General features: G+C 42.7%; 1 protein-coding gene across 3 annotated transcripts in view; it reads right to left on the bottom strand.

Annotated features, from left to right (window-relative positions):
- The window catches only part of Pbx3 (PBX homeobox 3), a 189,729-nt gene extending 180,383 nt beyond the window's left edge, over positions 1-9,346 (bottom strand). For 2 of the 3 annotated variants that reach the window (XM_040735723.1, XM_040735726.1), the window contains exons 1-2: positions 9,079-9,346; positions 8,180-8,253 (exon numbers count right to left, since the gene is read on the bottom strand). In XM_040735723.1, the coding sequence (XP_040591657.1) occupies positions 8,180-8,253; positions 9,079-9,278 (274 nt within the window). In that variant the 5' untranslated portion in view covers positions 9,279-9,346. Of the gene's footprint in view, positions 1-8,179; positions 8,254-8,630; positions 8,782-9,078 lie in introns of those variants that run through there. The other variant, XM_040735725.1, reaches the window with a different exon arrangement.
- Between the last annotated feature and the right edge of the window lie 8,853 nt (positions 9,347-18,199).

The following is an 18,199-nucleotide window of genomic DNA, read 5'->3' as shown; positions in this document are numbered from 1 at the left end:
GACTAATGAGGAGTCTGAGTTTAACCAACAAAAGCTTAAAGTAACTAAGTATTTCCTATAGGAAAAAAAAAAGTAGTGAGCGTGTTATCTAAGTCCCCGTCCAGTCCCACAGAAATGTCATCAAGACTGTCCCAAGAGGCTCTCATCTTCACGCCTATATGCACATTCCTAACTCCCAGTAACATTAGCAGGCATTACATGCCCACCCATGCCCAAGGAGATGCAAGACCCCATAGTGTACATGCATGGCAGCTGTAGGGACTAAATAATCCATATGGCTCTGAGAAGCTATGGCTTATTGGGTCCAGACATGATGGAATTCAGACGCTAGAACCCAAACACTGCAGTCTAACCAATCCAGTCAGGCAGCACTGTGCAGTTTGATTAAAGCTGTATGCAGGTAGATGATCAGTGTTTGAAGAAATCTTAACTTTTTCATAAGCACAGAGAATTCTGTCCTCCACTTCCCCAACCCCTTTAGTCATGCATCCATTTTCTCACAAAATTATAGAAAATCACAAAGTAGTTTTACAGAGCAAAATTCAAATGCCTGACTGTAGCCACAAATCAGTAAAACCAGAATGAAAATTTCATTCTCAACATGAAAATCAAATATGGTAATCTTATATGTCAATAAACAACAAAATATAAATTCCACAGGTTGTGTTGTAAAGGGCAAAGTTTAACCACTAATTAATTTTATTGGTTCAACTTCCATAAATTCAAGTCAAAATCTTAATGCTAATTTAATAGTTTCAAGAAGTCCAATTCAACAACTTCTTTCTTCCCTCCCAAGTAAACATTCTTGTGAAATTTAGTTTAATGCTAACATTGGTACACATGTTTACACTTACAAAGAGGTAAGTAAGTGATAACAATTCACTAGCCATTGTTGCTAAAGTCATTTCAGGAAAAAGAAACTAAACGACCAAATTCTTAATTTCACACAGAATGTAAAATGAAAATTTCATGGTATATTTAAATAATCATGGCAGGAGAAGAAGTCCAGTGTTCCAGAACCTTCTCTAGAGCTTTCAATCAATTTTATTTATATGCAAAACCAAGAAAAACAGGGGGGGGGGCATTAAAAAAAAAACACATACCAAAAAAAAAAAAAAAACAAAGCTCCTCCCGATGCTAAAGCTCTCAATTTACTGACAGGCAAATGGCTTCATGCTGCCACTTAATCTCATTTCTTGCATAATGCCCTCTAATTAGCATATCAAAGTGAATTAATACTTCTAGGGCATTAGCAATGGGGAAATCTGCTCCAGGCTCACAATAGCAGTTAAGAGAGAGCCAAGAAATCCTCAAAAACACCACAAACCACTTTGCATTGCAAAACTGTTCAATTTATTTATCCTCTCTCTCTAAACACTTTTACCGCACACTGTTTTACTACTGTTCACCAAACAAAATGATAATTGCCAAAGTTACCAGCATCTGTAATGCCTGTTTAGAATCTTAATTTAGATTATGCTGCAGATAATTCCTATATGCAACCATTTGTTCTATTATAAATGTTAATATAGAGACAGTGGAAATGTTGACATTCTCAATCAGTTAATTTGAATTTGAAATAAAATTTTATGGGATTTTAAAATTTATGAATTTTTTAATGTAAAAAGCCACCTGCTGGATGCTGATGCCTAAGAAATATGCCTTGAAAACTGATATACCACATAAAACAAAACAAAACAAAATCATTTTGCAGTAACATATGTTAGCATCTCCTAAATAATGGTTTAAACATCAGGAGATATCATCAGCATTAAAAAGATTACACTGTATACCAAAAACGTATTACTATGATCACACAAAAAGGGCTAGTATTCAAAACAACTTATCACTTTTAAAATACCTAAGCTGAAAGAAAACAAATATAAAACTTTAAGCAAGTATATCTATCTATCTATCCATACATTGTTTCAGTAGTAATTGTTACTGACTACGGGTAGAGTAAATCAAAAAATTGCTATGCTTATTCAATTTAACACATTCTATCGAGTCAACGTCTTTGCTAGATAACACACTTTATTCCAATTCTGTGCACAAGCGAGCTACACTTTACACTAAAAACTATAGCCATCTTATACGCTTAGGTCTATGAAAAAAAAGTATTAAGGGATCCTATTTGCAAGTCTGCTAACAAAGAGCATCATTAAAATCAAGATTTTAAGACTGAAATTTGCTTTCTAATATGTTCTATATCTGAAGGCATAACAGATGGCATATTTTTCTCAGTGACTCACTCAAGAATTACTTTTTAATTTATTTGCTAAATATAGCACTATCACCTAGCTACATCAGTTTGTTTCATTAACTTCTATAACTTTGTAAAGAAAAAAAAATGTGGTAAACAGAACTAAAAAAACTTCACTGATTTATACTATACTATATACTATGATGTAAATGAGTGTCTCTTCACACTTCCAGGCTGGAATGGCCTATAAAAGTAGAGCAAGTACTTGGAAAAGGTCAGCATGGGAGGGGGAGATGTTCGAGCTTTGTCAGATACTATTTCATTCATGCTGATCACACTGATAAATGGCTAAAGCACAAGCCTGCTGAGAAAACAAATAAAACATTATTCTCACAGTGTCAATATTGAAATAAAACGTATCTAAAGATTCTTCTCATAAACTTGAATATGGGAAAAATAGCCTAAATCCTTATTCAACTTGATACTTTAGGGCTAATGTGTGAAGCACTTATTTTTGAATAAATATTATATATGGTATCCATATAAAACAAAGTGATGACTTACATGAGTCAGAAAATTCAGCTTCAATTCTTAGAGAATCACAAATATAGTTTCCTCACCACGCCCCTATACAGTACCAAAATACAAATAAGCTAAATAAAATATTAACTAAAACCTTTCTTTGAATTATAAAATACATAAACTAAAATCTAAAACTACAAGTAAAATTAATTAAAGGAAAATCATCAGTAAGAAAAAAATGTAGTTTTATGTTATAAAAATAGGTGGATTTGTGTTTTGGAGGCAAGTTAGGGCCTCTATTATCAGTATAGTAATATAATTCTAATTTTGAATAAGCTATGTAAATAAATAAAAATGACATGGTAAAGTCCCAAATAAAATATCAAAACCACACAAACCTGCAATGAGGTTCACTAAAAATAAAAAGCTAAGGCACAAAAAAAAAAAATTACTTGCACAGATCAAGTTAGTATTGACAACAGGCTTCAATATGTTTTTTAATGAAAGGGAAAAAAAAGGCTAAAAAGATCATCCCATTTTAAAGGTATATCTATCTGCATGACACTTCAGACCAGAAAGTTCTAAAACAACTCAGCAATGACAATTTTTCCAGGTTTTCTACCAACAGATTACATGTATAATTGCCTAAGAAAGAAATAGGAGGAAAAGTCAGACATATGTCATTCTTTTACAGCCTTCAAAACTTCCTACAAAAATCTCCCATAAACAATATAAATCTATTAAGAGAAAAAAATTGATAAAATATTCTTAAATGACTTTAAGGAAAGTATATTGATAAAGCAATAGAATTTATGACATTTCTAACATACATTGACTTTGTATTTTTCCTGTTTAATCATTTAGTATTCCCAATGTAAACAAACCATATCTATCTAAAATTGATATAAAATTTTAATGATTAAAGGCCTATGATTATTTGAATCACAAAAATTCTAGGAGGACAAGAGTAATAGAAAAAAACAAGATTGGCCAATTGTTGCCATTGTTGAAGGTATCAATGTTCAAAATTGTCTTCTTTCTACACACACACACACACACACACACACACACACACACACACACATATATATATATAAAGAGAGAGAGAGAGAGAGCTGTTGTCCATAATAAAAAGGTCTTAAAAGCTGGAAAGTAATCTCATTGAAACAGAAACATTATATATATATATATACATATATGTATAATAATGCATTTGTTTTCAAAACTTTGTAACAAACATTAACTATACTGGATATAGTACAATATCAACATATACAGTAAAGACAAAACCATTGAGTCTCAAAGATAACAATTTTCTTATTTCTTTGCTAAATGTTTACTTGACAGTTGACCTGTTTTTTATACATTGAATATTAAATAAATAACACACAAGTCTGTACAATAAAAAAATGTAGCAAATCTTTACATGAAAGTCTTTTTAAAAAAAGCCAGAAAAACATGCAAAGGAAACACTTAAAAATGTAAAGTAAGAATTAAATAGAAGGGTTAACTAAGAGTACTGCCCTGTCCTCTGAAAGCTATCACACTTTATAAAGATAAAATGTTTAATCTATCATATACTAAGTGGGTACAAATTCTCATGTGCATACTACATTCTTGTTCTAGTTTTGATATCTAGAATTCTTATGAGTTTCTCAAGATGAATTGTTTTAAAAGTACAGCATTTTTAATAGTCATTTTCTTCTCAAACATAAAAAAAAATCCTTCAAGGAACCCAAGCAGCCAAGCAGGCCTTTCTCTTCCCCTGCGGACACCTCCTGCAGTAGAGAAGTTCATTAAGTTTTATGATCTTCCCAAGTCAGTCCTGCTTAGAAGCCTCACAAAGCCTACAAATCTGGCAAACCATCAGTCTGCCATTAGACATTACTAGTAAATGAAAGCTATTTAGGGTTTGTGGTGGCAATAAATCAGAGTTTGGTTGGCAGCTATCAACAATGTGTATTTTAACCTAGTATTGTAAAAGGAAAGGGTTATGTTGGGTTTTTTAATATACACTATTTTTTTATAATTCTATGGCTAAGATTATATACTGAAGTGCTAGAGTGGTGTACATTAAAAATATTCCCTCGAAAACAATGTCTCCTTTATTTGAATTCCCACAATTAAAGGTCTTGTAAAAAAAAAGGCATATTTTTGAAGATACACTGTTTCACAAAATAAACACTTCACAGTCAAGATTAAGTAAGTCAAAAATAGGTAAGAAAATATACCAACAATAGCATGGAGATGAGCAGGCCTCACTGCATTAGAGATATTTAATAAACAAAGGATGATAACATATGACTTTATCCTAAAGAAAATCCTAGCACATCAACTATTTCCCTTGTTTACATAGTTTAAAACAGATATATATCTTGATTTTAAAGCCTGTAACTTTTTAGCTGCTTCTAAAATGTATAAATGTCATAATTCAACAATGAAAAATGTTTCCGTCCTAAAATAGCTGTAAGATAAATTTTATAATTCAACACTTTTTTAAAAAAAAAAGCAATCATCTTATAGTAAAAGTATACTTTCCTTAACTCTGAACAAGAAAATAATATAATTGTGGCAGATTGCGCCCATTTATCTGTCAGAAGGGGAAAAGATTGCTTTTTCATATTTGGTAGGGGAGAAATAAGATGTTTTCCAAACTAAGTCCCCTGTGTGCATCAAAACTGGCAGTATTCACCACCTGATCAGAAACCTCAAAATCAACTGGCAGTTTTACAATCACATAAATTTTTAAAAATGATTTTGTCTTATTTTAAAAGAAAATCACAACCAAAGTCACATTGTTCACTGAAGTGGCAGTTCCCATCTACCCAACAGTCTAGTTTTCAACTTGTCGGCCCCTCCCCTCTAGTATGCAGAATAGAGTCATCACATATTTCTGCTTTATATTCACAAATGACTAGATGAACTTTCTCTAGGTAATTAATCTTTAGATATCATGATAACAGATAAACAAGATGATTTAAAGAAAAAGTATTAAGCAGCATACGTATATTCCCTAACACTTACTCTCTAAGTTCATTATGAACTAAAGCAGGACTACAAAAGCAGACAGGGGATAGTCCCTGGAATGTGCTGCCTGGCTTTTTCTGCTTTGGTAACACTAATGTCTACACAGCTGTTTTATTTCAAATTGAGGGCTCTGAGTCCAGTGATCCTGTCTCCTTCTAAAACTGGTTTGGGAGCATAAGGCAGAGCTATGGATAGTGGGGAGAAAGGAAAAGCAAAAGAGAGCTTCACCCCCATCAATCACTCAGTACTTAAATCCCATCCCTCTCCAGCTCAGAGAGGCTGGCAGGAGGATGCTTCAGCCCAGACAGCGCCTTACTCTGAGGCTGCTGGTTTTTTATAAAAGAGATAACCTGCAAACTTGGGTCGCAGGCCAATGCACAAAAAAAGAGGATCTAATTTACAAGTTATCACCGAAAGCCCCAGAAATTTTCAAAACAGAGAAATTTCTTTTGTCTGTGCTCTCCTGCCTCTTAAACAGCAACAGTTCTACCAAAGCTCCTTAACCATCATCATCCCAGACTCTGAAAAGACTTGTTTCTTTTCCTTAACTCACCTTTGACATGTTGCTGACTACATTAGGGTTTTCTGTTTTTTGTTTTTTCCAGAATGGTATAACTGAATCCTATGCAAATAAGCAAGTAGAAGACTAACACTTCTTAAATGAATTTCCCCTGCTGATAAGAGCCTAACAAGAAATGCTGTATGGTTCTGTGTGGAAAGGCTGAAACTTTAAAGGGGCAAAAAATAAATAAGCACAAATCATAATGAGAGGGCCCTAGCTAGAGAAGAGTATCAATTCCCTCTCTTTAGCAATATAATGCCATATAAAGTTGAATCAGTTTTAATATTCATAACACAATCAATACCCTAGTGCATAGCTGTCAGCACAAACTGGAATGTAGCCCTGATAGCAAGAAAAAAATTCAAAAATTAAGCAGTATAATATACTAAGAAATAAATACTTTTATTCTCCCAAATTAAAAGTCTCCAAGATTCAATGCTGGATGCCTTTATAGTTAGATTAAAATCATCTACCATCTTAAATTAAAAGGCACTCTAAAAGTAGTTTACAAAAATCAACATACAATAAGTCAATAATTTAAAATGACTGTGGTTTTCAGAAAGAAAAGTATGTCACCAAATAATAAATCCATGGCATGAATGAAAAGCAAATAAAATTTTCAATATTTACTAATAATTATGGTTTAATATATATATACATATGCATGTATATATATATATATAAAGAGAACCAGTATTTCTCTGTATTACTTTTAGGAATATGAATAGTACCTATTTAAACAGAGTATAACTCAACTACCAGCCTAACAATTCTAGACAGTTTGCAATTATTTGTAAACTCAATTTAAAGACAGTCAAACAAATAATTATTAAAACAACATCAGTTGGATACTGCAAAACACTGGACTTGACTTTTTCTTCTTTCCCTTAACTTACAAAAGAGTAACTTTAAAAAGTGATACATCCAACACATACAACAATAAATAGATTAACGGTAAAGCTTAATTAAGGGAGTTGCTTGCCACATAGGAAAGATAACTAAACACAAACTAAAATATGTGAATTATATCCCGACTTCTACTTTAGCTTTACCATTAAGTCAAAAGTAAAAACACCTTAAATAGAAAAAGTCTGACAAGAAAGTTAAACTAAAATGAACTGCCAAAATTTTCCCTAATAATGTATCTGCAATTTTCATGCTAGCCCGTCTGCAAAACCTATCATCTCATCTACTTCTGCCTTGGACATCAAACATATTTCATCTCCATCTGTGGACACTTTTCTTTATATATTGAAACTCAGTAACAAGTGCTAACAGTTGCAAGATAGACAATTTTATGTAAATACTAATTACTGTGATACATTGTATACACCTAAGCACATCATTTTCTTTCCTGAATTCTTAAAAGTCATCTCCCCCACCTAAAACACTAAAACTGACATAACACTGAGGTCTGTTCTGCTGTGTCTTCTACCAGCAGAACCAAAGCTCAAGGCTGCCTAAGTAAAGCAAAGTTCTGGTGATGCCTCTCCCGAGCACCTGGTCCCTGGCAGTCTCTCATTGCTCCTTTTAAAAACTGCCACACAAACAAGGCAAAAAGAAATAGAGGGCGGCTGGCTAGAGCCCCTTCCCTGACTTCAGGCAGAGGCTGCCGCCTAAAGAACTGCGACCCAGCCCCATTCACACATATACTTCATTTTGCATCAAAGCAGAATCGAGAAATAGACTCCAGATTTATTGCAGTTCTTTTTCTCAAGATCAGGAGGTGGGAAGCAGGGAATGATCAAAGATGGCGGTGCCCAAAAGCAGCAGCTCTCAACTGGAGAATCGAAGGAGTAGAAGTGACCCCACCTCGGGGGGTGGGGGTGGGGGGTCTCCGGGCCCACTGCGGGCAGCAGTCTTACCTGTTTTCTCTTTGATCTCACACAAGACACTGAAGAGCGCTGGTTTCATTCTGTGACAGTTGAGAGCATGTTTCCTAAAAAAACAAATAGCAAAACACAAAGGTATTAGCATCACCTATTGGAATAATATGGCGCCTTCCTAAGTTAGACCAAAGATTTAAAACCGGGCCCCGGTGTGGGGAAGCTCTTTGGAACCACGGGAAGTCAACAAAAACTCAAGTTGACTAGTTCGCGACTGGGGGAAGCTCTAGCGGTGAGAGCTGCAACCCGAAAGCAGCGCGACCCATCTGCTGGGCCCACAGCAGCCTCGGCAAACGCAGGAGCAACCCGTGCTGGGGGCTCCGCTCCGGGGGTCGCGCGGGGACCCCAGGGACCGGGGCGGCGCGGAGGGGAACCCCACGCCCGAGCTCCGCAGGGGAGCGGGCGCGGAGGCCGGCTGCCGGCGGCTAACCTGCGGATGACAGCTCCGCAAAGTTTGCAAAGCTGCCCTCCCTCCTAGAGAACTTGGCGCTGCGCGCCGGGACCAGCGGGCAAGCAGCGGGTCACCCCGGACCCGGCCGAGGGGAGTGGATGCCGCGAGTCCGGGCCGGCGGAGAAAGTTGCACTTCTCTGCGGCATGGCCCGGGGCCGGCTGGGACGCTGAGCGCAGCGAGTCCGGGCGGGAGGTTTAAATCCGAGGAGGGGGCCGGGCAGCAGGGCACGGACGAAGCACGGACTGAGGCTGTCCCGAGCCCGGAGAGCAACTTTGCCCGCTCGATGGGGGGCACCGCGAGTGCCCAGGCCCGGGCAGGCGGAAAAAGTTCCCGCCCGCCACTGAGGCCCCCGGTCCAGGGAGCCACCCGGGACCCGAGCCCGGCTCCCGTACACACACAAAAGATGCTTAATGAGACGACACCAACTTTGCTTGCGCCTCGTCCAAGCTCTGGTCGGTGATGGTCATGATCTGGTGGAGGATGTCGCCGATGTCCTGCTTCCTGCCGTCGCCGTCCGCCCCTTCGTGGCCGTGAGGGGGAGGCGGCAGAGCCATGCCCCCCTGGACCGAGTGGCCGGCTAGGTTCACCCCGGCCAGAGTCTGCAGCATCCTGGATTGATCGTCCATCCCGCCGCGCGCGGGCGGGAGCGGGCGGCGGAGGCGAAGGCTGAGGCGGCGGCGGCAGCGGCGGCGGCGGCGGCGAGGGAGGAGAAGAAAGAGGGGAAGGGGGAGGGGAGGCGGCCGCGCGCTCCCCGCCCGCGCGGGAGGGGGCGGCCCGGCCCGGCGAGGCCCGCGACCGAGGGGACGCGGACCGGCGTCCGGCTCCGGCTTCCGCCGCGGCGGAGACGGAGGACAGCGGCGGGCGGAAGCGGCGCGCTCGCCGGCACTGGCCGAGGCGGAGGCGGCGGTGCCCGCTGCCCTCACGCGGCCGCCGCGCCGCCTCCTCAGCGCCCCGCGCCGCGCCGGGCGGCCCCGCGCAACTTGGTCCTCAGCGCTAGCCGAGTTGTCGGGACGCCGCGGCCGCCGCCGCCGCCGCCGCCGCCCGCGCCAGCCTGAACGGTTCCCCTCCCTCAGCCGCCCGCCGCCGCCTCAAGCGGGCGGGATCCGAGCACCGGCGGCCCCGGGGGAGGGAGCGGCGGCGGCGGCGGCGGCGGGCGGCGACGAAGGAGGAGGAGGCCGACGAGCGGGCCGCGGGGAGCGAGAGGGGCGGAGGAGGAAAGTTTGGGAGCGGGCGGGTCGACGCGGCGGGGGCGCGGAGCCCGATGGAGGGCCCCGGCGGGCCGCACGCCGGGCGGACAGCAGATTGATGAGGCGGGAGAAGTCGCCGCCGCCACCTCCGGAGCCGCGCACCCAGCCAGCAGCCGCCGCGGACCGGGCTCGAAGGCCGCTCGGCTGAGGGATTGACAGGCTGCCAGTGCCACTCACTCACTGCGGCCCCGGCGCCCGGGGGGAGGGGCGGGGGCGAGCGAGAGGGCGGGGGAAGCGCTCCGGATGCCCCGCCTCCGGGGGCGGGGTCTGTGCCCATTGGGCCTTGCACCTCCCGCCGCCGCCACAGGCCCCGCCCCCGAGGCTGGGACCGTCCCCTCTGGCCTCGGTAGTGGGGCGCAAGAGAGCGCGCCCGGGAATCCCACGCCTCGTCGCGCCCGCGCTCCACGGATGGACAGCCCCGGCCGGCGAAGTGTTGCCTCCCGACTCCTGCTCCCTCCCTGTCATTAACAGATGGGGGCTTGGGGGTGGTATATGGGGTCGGGATAGTCTCCCCAAAGCCAACGGCGAGGTCCCCGGGTTGCGTGAGGTGGGCTTCACGCCTCGAACAGTGCCTGGTACACTTTCCCGCTTTTCCCGTCAAGAGGTAGTACCCTCTGGGCACAAGGCCGCGAGCCCGGGCCCAATCGCGTTGCGTTCAACGCCGAACGAGGCGGGACAGAGTCAAGAAAGGGTTGTCCCAATTGGAGCGTTCGAAAGTCCTGGGCTGAGACCGGGAAAGAGGGTCCCAAAGCCCCGCCCCTCCCACGGTCGTCATAGTAACCCAGAAGGCAGTGCTAGGAGTTGGCGCCAGCGCTGGGGGACCCTGAGCTGTGTCCCTCAAAGAGTGACCAGTTAGAGTGGGAGCCTCTGATCTCGTATGGATGGACCCCTTCCGTGAAAGGGTAGCATATAGGAATGTCACAAGGAAACACGTCGTCTGAGAGGAGAGAACTAACTTCTAAGCTAACTGCACTTTGCACGCTCTACAAGTGCTGGTGATCCTGGAACTACTCTGGCTGGTGCACAGAATCCCGAGAGCGAGCTGTTAGCCTCAAAGACAAGTTTGTTTAGAAATGAATTGGATTTAGCTTGTCAACTTACCCCGTCGGCAGGAGTCGACTTCAGCTACAGACACACATACCTATAACACCTTCTTCCATTGTACCTCTGCCCCCGAGAGACTAAAGGGTTTAAATGGTCTCTGGACCATTTGCACTCTGCACCTCTGGTGGAGTCTTGAGGTTGTCCCCGACCTCATCTCTCAGGCTGGAGGTTCTACGTGGTCTCATTTTAGATTCATGGAGATCACCCTAGATTAGGTCTTTAGCTGGGTGGTTCTGAGTTTAAATGTTCCTTCCTCAGCCTCAGTAAGCTATCTTACCTGAAACTAAAAATAGACGTTTGAGATGAAAAATGGCTGTTACTCTGCAGGGTTGAATGTAGGACAAGCAGTTCTTTAAATGCCAGATGGAGTCTTGGAATAAAGCAGGCTACTCAGTTCCAGATTCTTTCCTTCGTATGTTAAGCGTGCTTTTAAATACTCTCCACTGCAGAGCTCGCAGCCAAGCTCACAGGCCAGGCAAGCTACAAGCCTTACCAACTGCACAGCTGCTGAGAAAGGAGTTCCAGACAATCCGCCCTGCTTAAGTCCAAAGAGCCTCCTTTGAGTTCATTAATATTCCCTGCTCTTCTGTGTGTCAAGTTGCTGATTCTTCAAGCCCTCATTATGAGTTACAGTCATCATTGATTGGATTTTCTCTACTCTAAACTTGTTTTTCAAACTGTCACCAAATCCTTACACCTTTTTTTTTTTTTGCATAAAGGAGTGAGAACAAGCAGACAACTTTTTGTGATTCCCCAATGCTGAAGATGTAAAAATCCACAGAATTTTATCTGAAGGATGCCATAAGCTCTCAGATTCCTTCCAGCTCTAAAATTCAATGATCCTGTGAGTGACTGTTAGGCTTCCTTCCTGCTCTCCTTCTAGGCTCATAATCTTGACTAATCAGTCATGAGGATGAGGCTAATTAGCAATGGGGATTTATGGTTATTCCTAGCCCACTCCAAACAGTGAGTTATGTAAGCAAAGCAACGTATATAAAAATGTAAATAAAATTAAAGAAACACTTAAGCAAATAAAGACAATTGGGAACTATGGGCTATGTAAACAAACCAGAACATAAAAACATAAATTAGAATTAAGGAAACACTTAAGCAAATGCCAGCAATTAAGAATAAAACAAACGTGTTAAATTCCTAACATCTGCAGCTAGGTTATGACATGCACCTCTAAATCGGTGGTCATTTGGTAGTATGGAAAACTTCTATTTCTGCCATGAGATCAGACTGGCCTTTTGCTTAGGAGGTTCCTGTTTGATTGTTATTAATATGATAAACAATAAACGCCAATAGGTCCTAGCAGGATTTCCTTCATAGGCCCACTGACATCTGTAGTTGAGGTAAACTATAAATCTTTTTTTTTAAGATTATTTTTATGGCCAGGCAGTGGTGGCACATGCCTTTAATCCCAGCACTAGGGAAGCAGAGGCAGGCAGATCTCTGTGAGTTCAAGGTCAGCCAGAAAGACCCTGTCTAGAAAAAAAAAAATACTACTATTTTTTTATGTATATGGATGTTTTTTCTGATTGTATGTCACGCAATACATGCATGCCTGGTGTCTATGGAGGCCAGAAGAGGGTGTCAGATTCTCTTGGGACTGAAACTACAGGGAATTTTCAGCTGCCATGAGGATGCAAGGAATCAAAACGGGGTCCTTTGGAAGAGCAGCAAGACTCTTAACCACTGAGCCATCTCTCTAGACACTCTCTCCCCACCTTCTCTTCCCCCCCCCACCTCTCTCTCTCGTTGCCGCCCCCTACAGCAATGTTTTTTCTTTAACATAAAATATCATATATATTCTGGGCTGGCTTGAGTTTACTATGTAGCTAAGGATGACCCTGAACCTCTGATCTTCCTGCGTCTCCCCTCCAGGAATGCTAATATTGCAGCATGTATACCTGTTTTATACTCTGTTAGGGACGGAACCAGGGATCATGCATGGTAAGCAAACTGTCTACAGGCTGAGCTACATCCTTGCCCCTCATATTGGAGGTTCCCTTATCTCTGCTTAGTAATGTAAGCCATAGTCATGCCTTCACAGATTAATAGAATAGACCCTCCCTAAGTGCCTAAATCAATCTTTGCTGTTACTAAAGTGGTGATTACTTTAAAAGTCAAAGAAAACGTAATTTACTTTTGGCAAGCGGACATTCTTGTAACATTAACAGTGACAAAGTGGCGTTAAGGGCAAGGTATTTTAAGATGTGACTTCAATATATAACTGGTTTGGTTTAAGGAAGAAAAAAATAAAACTTAACTTGCTAAGAAAAAAGTCACGTTTTCTTTGTGGTGCGTGCATATAAAGCATCTTCAGGAACTTCAGCCCGTGCGCCTTGTAAAGTTCACAGTAGGAGTTCACATGTCCTGACCTGTCTCTCTCCACCTTATTCCTTTGAGGCAGGGCCTCTCACAGAGCCTGGAGCTAAGCTGGTGGCCAGCAAACCCCAGAGCTCTTTCTGCACCTGTAATACTGTGACTGCAGGCTCTTTCACACTACGCTTAGCTTTTTACATGGGTTCTGGATATTTGAGCTGAGATCCTCATGTTTGCCCATCAAACACTCTTCCCTACTATGTCATCTCCCCAAATCCATTTATGTTTTCTAAGTTGTCATTTTAGGAAAACTGTCTTGGTGCTTATTGTCTGTGATGGATCAGGGTTTCACAAACCTAGACTTACCTGGGAAGAAAGACTCAACTGCAGAACTGCTTCCTTCAGGCTAGTTCATGGGTATATGTGGGGTATTATCTTAATTGCAGAGGGAGGACTAAGCCTACTATGGACAGTGCTATCCCTGGGTAGGTGGTACTGGGGAATGTAAGAGAGGTAGGTAGGCGAGACACGAGTAATGAGCAAGTAAGCAGAGCTCCTTCATGGTCCTGAACCCAAGGTGCTACCTTGCGTTCCTGCCTTCACTTGTGTTAATGATGGGCTTTAACCTGTACTTCTTCCAAACTGATGTGGTCAGTGTCTTATTACAGTAACAACAAAGTTAACTAGAAAATCCCACAAAGTGTCATTGTTTCCAGTGTTTTAAGGCATGAATCTCTAGAACTGGTCTTTACATTTGATACTTGTGTAACACGTAGCCTAATCAAAGGGTCAGTGGGTAACAGACCAACTTTCTACAATAAGGCCCTTTAAAGAGGCTGAGGCAGGAGGAGTCAGAATGTGAGGCCATCCTGAGTTACACACTGAGAATATTTGAGAGCTAGAGACAGAAGACAGAGGGAGAATATTGATTGGGATACATAATTTCTGAAAATTTTGCTCGAGAGCTCCATCATTTATATGCTTTGGTTCCTCATGGTAATTAACCCAATGCAGTCTCCTACTTACCCAGAAGGCACTAGAGCTGATACTCTCAATTGCTGCCTGTCAACTATTGGCCCACCTTACTCATGCTGCGTGATTCATACCAATGGCTATGTGTTTAGTCACAGTCATGGTCCCTATCTTCTGAGCCTGTGAGGAATGAGGGGTGGTTCTATAACAGAAACAAAGCCAGCCAGCCATGGGTCTTCTCTCATTGTGTCTCCTGCCTCTCTCCATTGGTGAACATACCCTGATTCTTGAATGGCAGCAGGAGCCATCTAGTGATAAGTAAATGATCATATAAGGATAAAATCAACATGGTTGGTGGTTTATCTTCCTTCTAAACCTTGTAACCACATCTGATCATAAGGGAAGCATTTGGACAAGTCCCAGTTGAAGGACATCCTACAAAACATTTGACCAATACTCCTTGAAGCTCTCAAGTTCATCAAAAACAAAGAGTGTGAAAACTGTCACAAGCAAGAACAGTCTAAGGGAACCTGATGAGAAGATCTTATCTCATATCCAGGATGGACTCTGGAATAGGAAAATATAACAGATTTAAAAAAAAAACTAAGAAGCTCTAAACTATGAAATTTAGGTAGTAGCTAAGGTTCTGTTTTAGCTAGCATGAACTATTAACTTGTTACAGCATAGAGTCATCTGAGAAAAAAAAGCCTCCACTGAAGAACTGCCTAGATGAGATTGATCCGTGGGCATGTCTGTGAGGGATTGTCTTGATTATTAAAGTATATAGGAGGACTCAGCCCATGTGGACAGTGACATACTGAGGTAGGTGATCCTGACTGTATAAGAAAGCTACCTAAGCTTGAGCCAAGCAGTGTTCCTTCATGGTTTCTGTTTCTGTGTATTGCTTGAGTTCCTATCCAGACTTCTCTTAATGATTGACTATAACCTATAAGATGAAATAAGCCCTTTTGTCTGGCCCTAAGTTGCTTAGGGTCAGGATGTTTTGTCACAGCAACAGAATGAAACTAGAATGATGCCATATTAGCATGATAGAGAAACAGTTTGTGACACTGAGGAGCTCTGTATTAGTTTCTCTTTTTTTTCCTGCAAATATCCTAGAGTAGTAAATAAAGGCAATAAAACAGTTTCCAAAAAGAAACTTGAAGCTGAGTGTGGAACTCAAGTCTATAATCCCAGTGAATAAGAGATAGAGGTAGGAAGATCAAGATCATCTTCAGCTAGTGAACCCAAGGCCATTCTAGGATGCCTGAGTCCCAGGGGCTAGCTAGTGGGTTCAACAGCTAAAGTACTTGCTGCCAAGCCTGACATCCTGAGTTCAATTCCCATAACCGACATGGTAGAGGAAGAGAACTGACTCCGGCAAATGGCATACATGATGTGGCAGGCACTCCAAAATATGCACATACAGTAAATAAGTAACTATAATTTTTAAAACCAAATAAAAATAAGTAAGATTGCCAGGAATGAAGGCACACACCTTTAATCCCAGCACTGGAGAGGCCAAAGCAGGTGGGAACTCTCTGTGTGCTCAAGGCCAGCCTGGTGTGCAGAGTGAATTCCAAGACTGCCAGGGCTACAGAAAGAGACCAAGTTCCAAAAACAACAAAACACAAACAAAAAATAGTAACACAATATATAAGGATGAGAGCCAGGGAGAGCCCACCGGGCAGAGGTGTCGCTGAGCGTCCACATCAAACTAGCAGTCACCACTGAATCTCCAAGGAGGCATGGGTGAGGTCAGTTGCTGTTGGAGAACTTCTATAGAGAGAGTTGTCTAGTATTGGTAGAGAGATGATAGAGGCACTGTAGGAGGGGACGGAAAGGGAGAAGCAAAGAGAGAAGGAATGAAGGAGGGAGGGAGAAAGAATAAGCACTATGCCTGGCACATATTGAAGGGAAGATATTGTATGGGATGCTGCTCATTTGTTTGTTTGTTTGTCTGTTAGCTGAGCACAGTGGCACCTGGTCTGCAGTCCCAGTTACTCCAGAGGCTGAGGCAGGAGCTTCTCCAGTTCAAGGCCAGTTTGAACAACACAAGTTACTACCTTAAAAATAATGTTCTGATATGCTCTTGTGTTTTTGTTTTTGTTTGGTGGCAGATGGGCATGTGTGTTGGCATTCAGGTAGTCACACCAGCCTGCCCTCCAGGACCTAACAGTACATGTTATAAGAAGCAGCTAAGATGTGATAGTGTGACAAAAGCAGTCACTGAGTATAGCACTCTCCCTAGACGTATCTCCTATGTCCCCTTACAAAAAAAAATTCCCTTCTCTCCCCTCCTTCTCTTCTTTCTGCTCTCGCTTAGACACCCCTCTGCACACACACCCAGTAAAACTCCCATGTGAACTCTGTTGAATGGTGTGGCTTTGTGACTTTGCGGTGCCCCTTGACTCCAACCTACCATGGTTACCTTCCACTATTAAATTATTGCAATGTGTTTTGTTGTAAGTTTGGTTGTGTGGTTTTTATTGGTTGGCTGTTGGTTGGTTGGTTGGTTGGTTGGTTGGGTGGTTGGTGGTTGGTTGGTTGGTTGGTTGGTGGTTGGTTGGTTGGTTGGTTGGTTGGTGGTTGGTTGGTTGGTTGGTTGGTGGTTGGTTGGTTGGTTGGTTGGTGGTTGGTTGGTTGGTTGGTTGGTGGTTGGTTGGTTGGTTGGTTGGTTGGTTTGGTGGTTGGTTGGTTGGTTGGTTGGTTGGTTGGCTGGTTGGTTGGTTGGCTGGTTGGCTGGTTGGTTGGTTGGTTGGTTGGTTTGGTGGTTGGTGGTTGGTTGGTTGGTTGGTTGGTTGGTTGGTGGTTGGTGGTTGGTTGGTTGGTTGGTGGTTGGTTGGTGGTTGGTTGGTTGGTTGGTTGGTTGGTTGGCTGGTTGGTTGGTTTGAGGCAGAGTATCTCTATGTGGCCCTGGCTGTCCAGGACTCACTATGTAGCCCAAATTGGCCTTGAGTTCACAGAGATCTCCCTGCCTCTGCCTCCCCAGTGCTGGAAGTAAAGGTGTGTGCCACCACTCCTGGATGATATGTTGTTTCTTCTTTTCCTCAAAACAGCATCTCAAGCAGCCCAGGTTGGACTCAAACTGTAGCAGCGGATATCCTTGAGTTTCTGATCTGTCTACTTCCACCTTCCAAGTGCTAGGATACCAGGTGCATGTGACCTGGGGTCTGCTCTTTGAACTGATTTCCTGTGAAGGAGTATCTGTAACCCTTGGAATTTACCAAGTGCTATGAAATATTATCATTCATGAGCTCATATCACACCAGATTTTATGCTAAAGCCATAATGTAGCAGCTGATCACCAGAAAGACCAATGGTGTGGTTAGAAGGTTGAGCCAGCTTCACCTTCCAGCAGAGGGAAGGAGAGGAAGATTGAATTAAGTCAATGATTCAATCAGTCAGATCTACCTACACTGTATTAGTTACTTTCCTGTTACTATGAAAAAATTCCATAACCAAAAACAACTCAAGAAAGAAAACTGATTGGGGCTTATGGTTCTAGTCGGGAAGCAGGGGATGGTGTGATATCCAGCACGAGAAAGAAATGTCTGATCAAATTTTTATTCATACACAAGAAACATATAAAACCAGCAGCAGGAAGCAGAATGAGGCTGTACCTTCTCAAAACCCACTGCCAGTGATTTTGGGTGTTTCAGCAAGGCTCCACTCTTCATAAAGGTTCCACAAAATCCCCAAACAAAGCCACCAGTCGAGGACCAAGTGTTCAAATACCTAAGTATATATAAGGGACATCTTTTTTTTTTTTTTTTTTTGGTTTTATGAGACAGGGTTTCTCTGTATTGTTTTGGAGGCTGTCAGTCCAGCCCAGCCTCGAACTCACAGAGATCCTCCTGCCTCTGCCTCCCAAGTGCTGGGATTAAAGGCGTGTG

Source organism: Mesocricetus auratus, unplaced genomic scaffold, assembly GCF_017639785.1.
Source record: "Mesocricetus auratus isolate SY011 unplaced genomic scaffold, BCM_Maur_2.0 Super-Scaffold_100047, whole genome shotgun sequence".
NCBI lineage: Eukaryota > Metazoa > Chordata > Mammalia > Rodentia > Cricetidae > Mesocricetus > Mesocricetus auratus.
The sequence above is the reverse complement of the archived record's forward strand: the minus strand, read 5'-3'. Positions and strand labels throughout refer to the sequence as shown.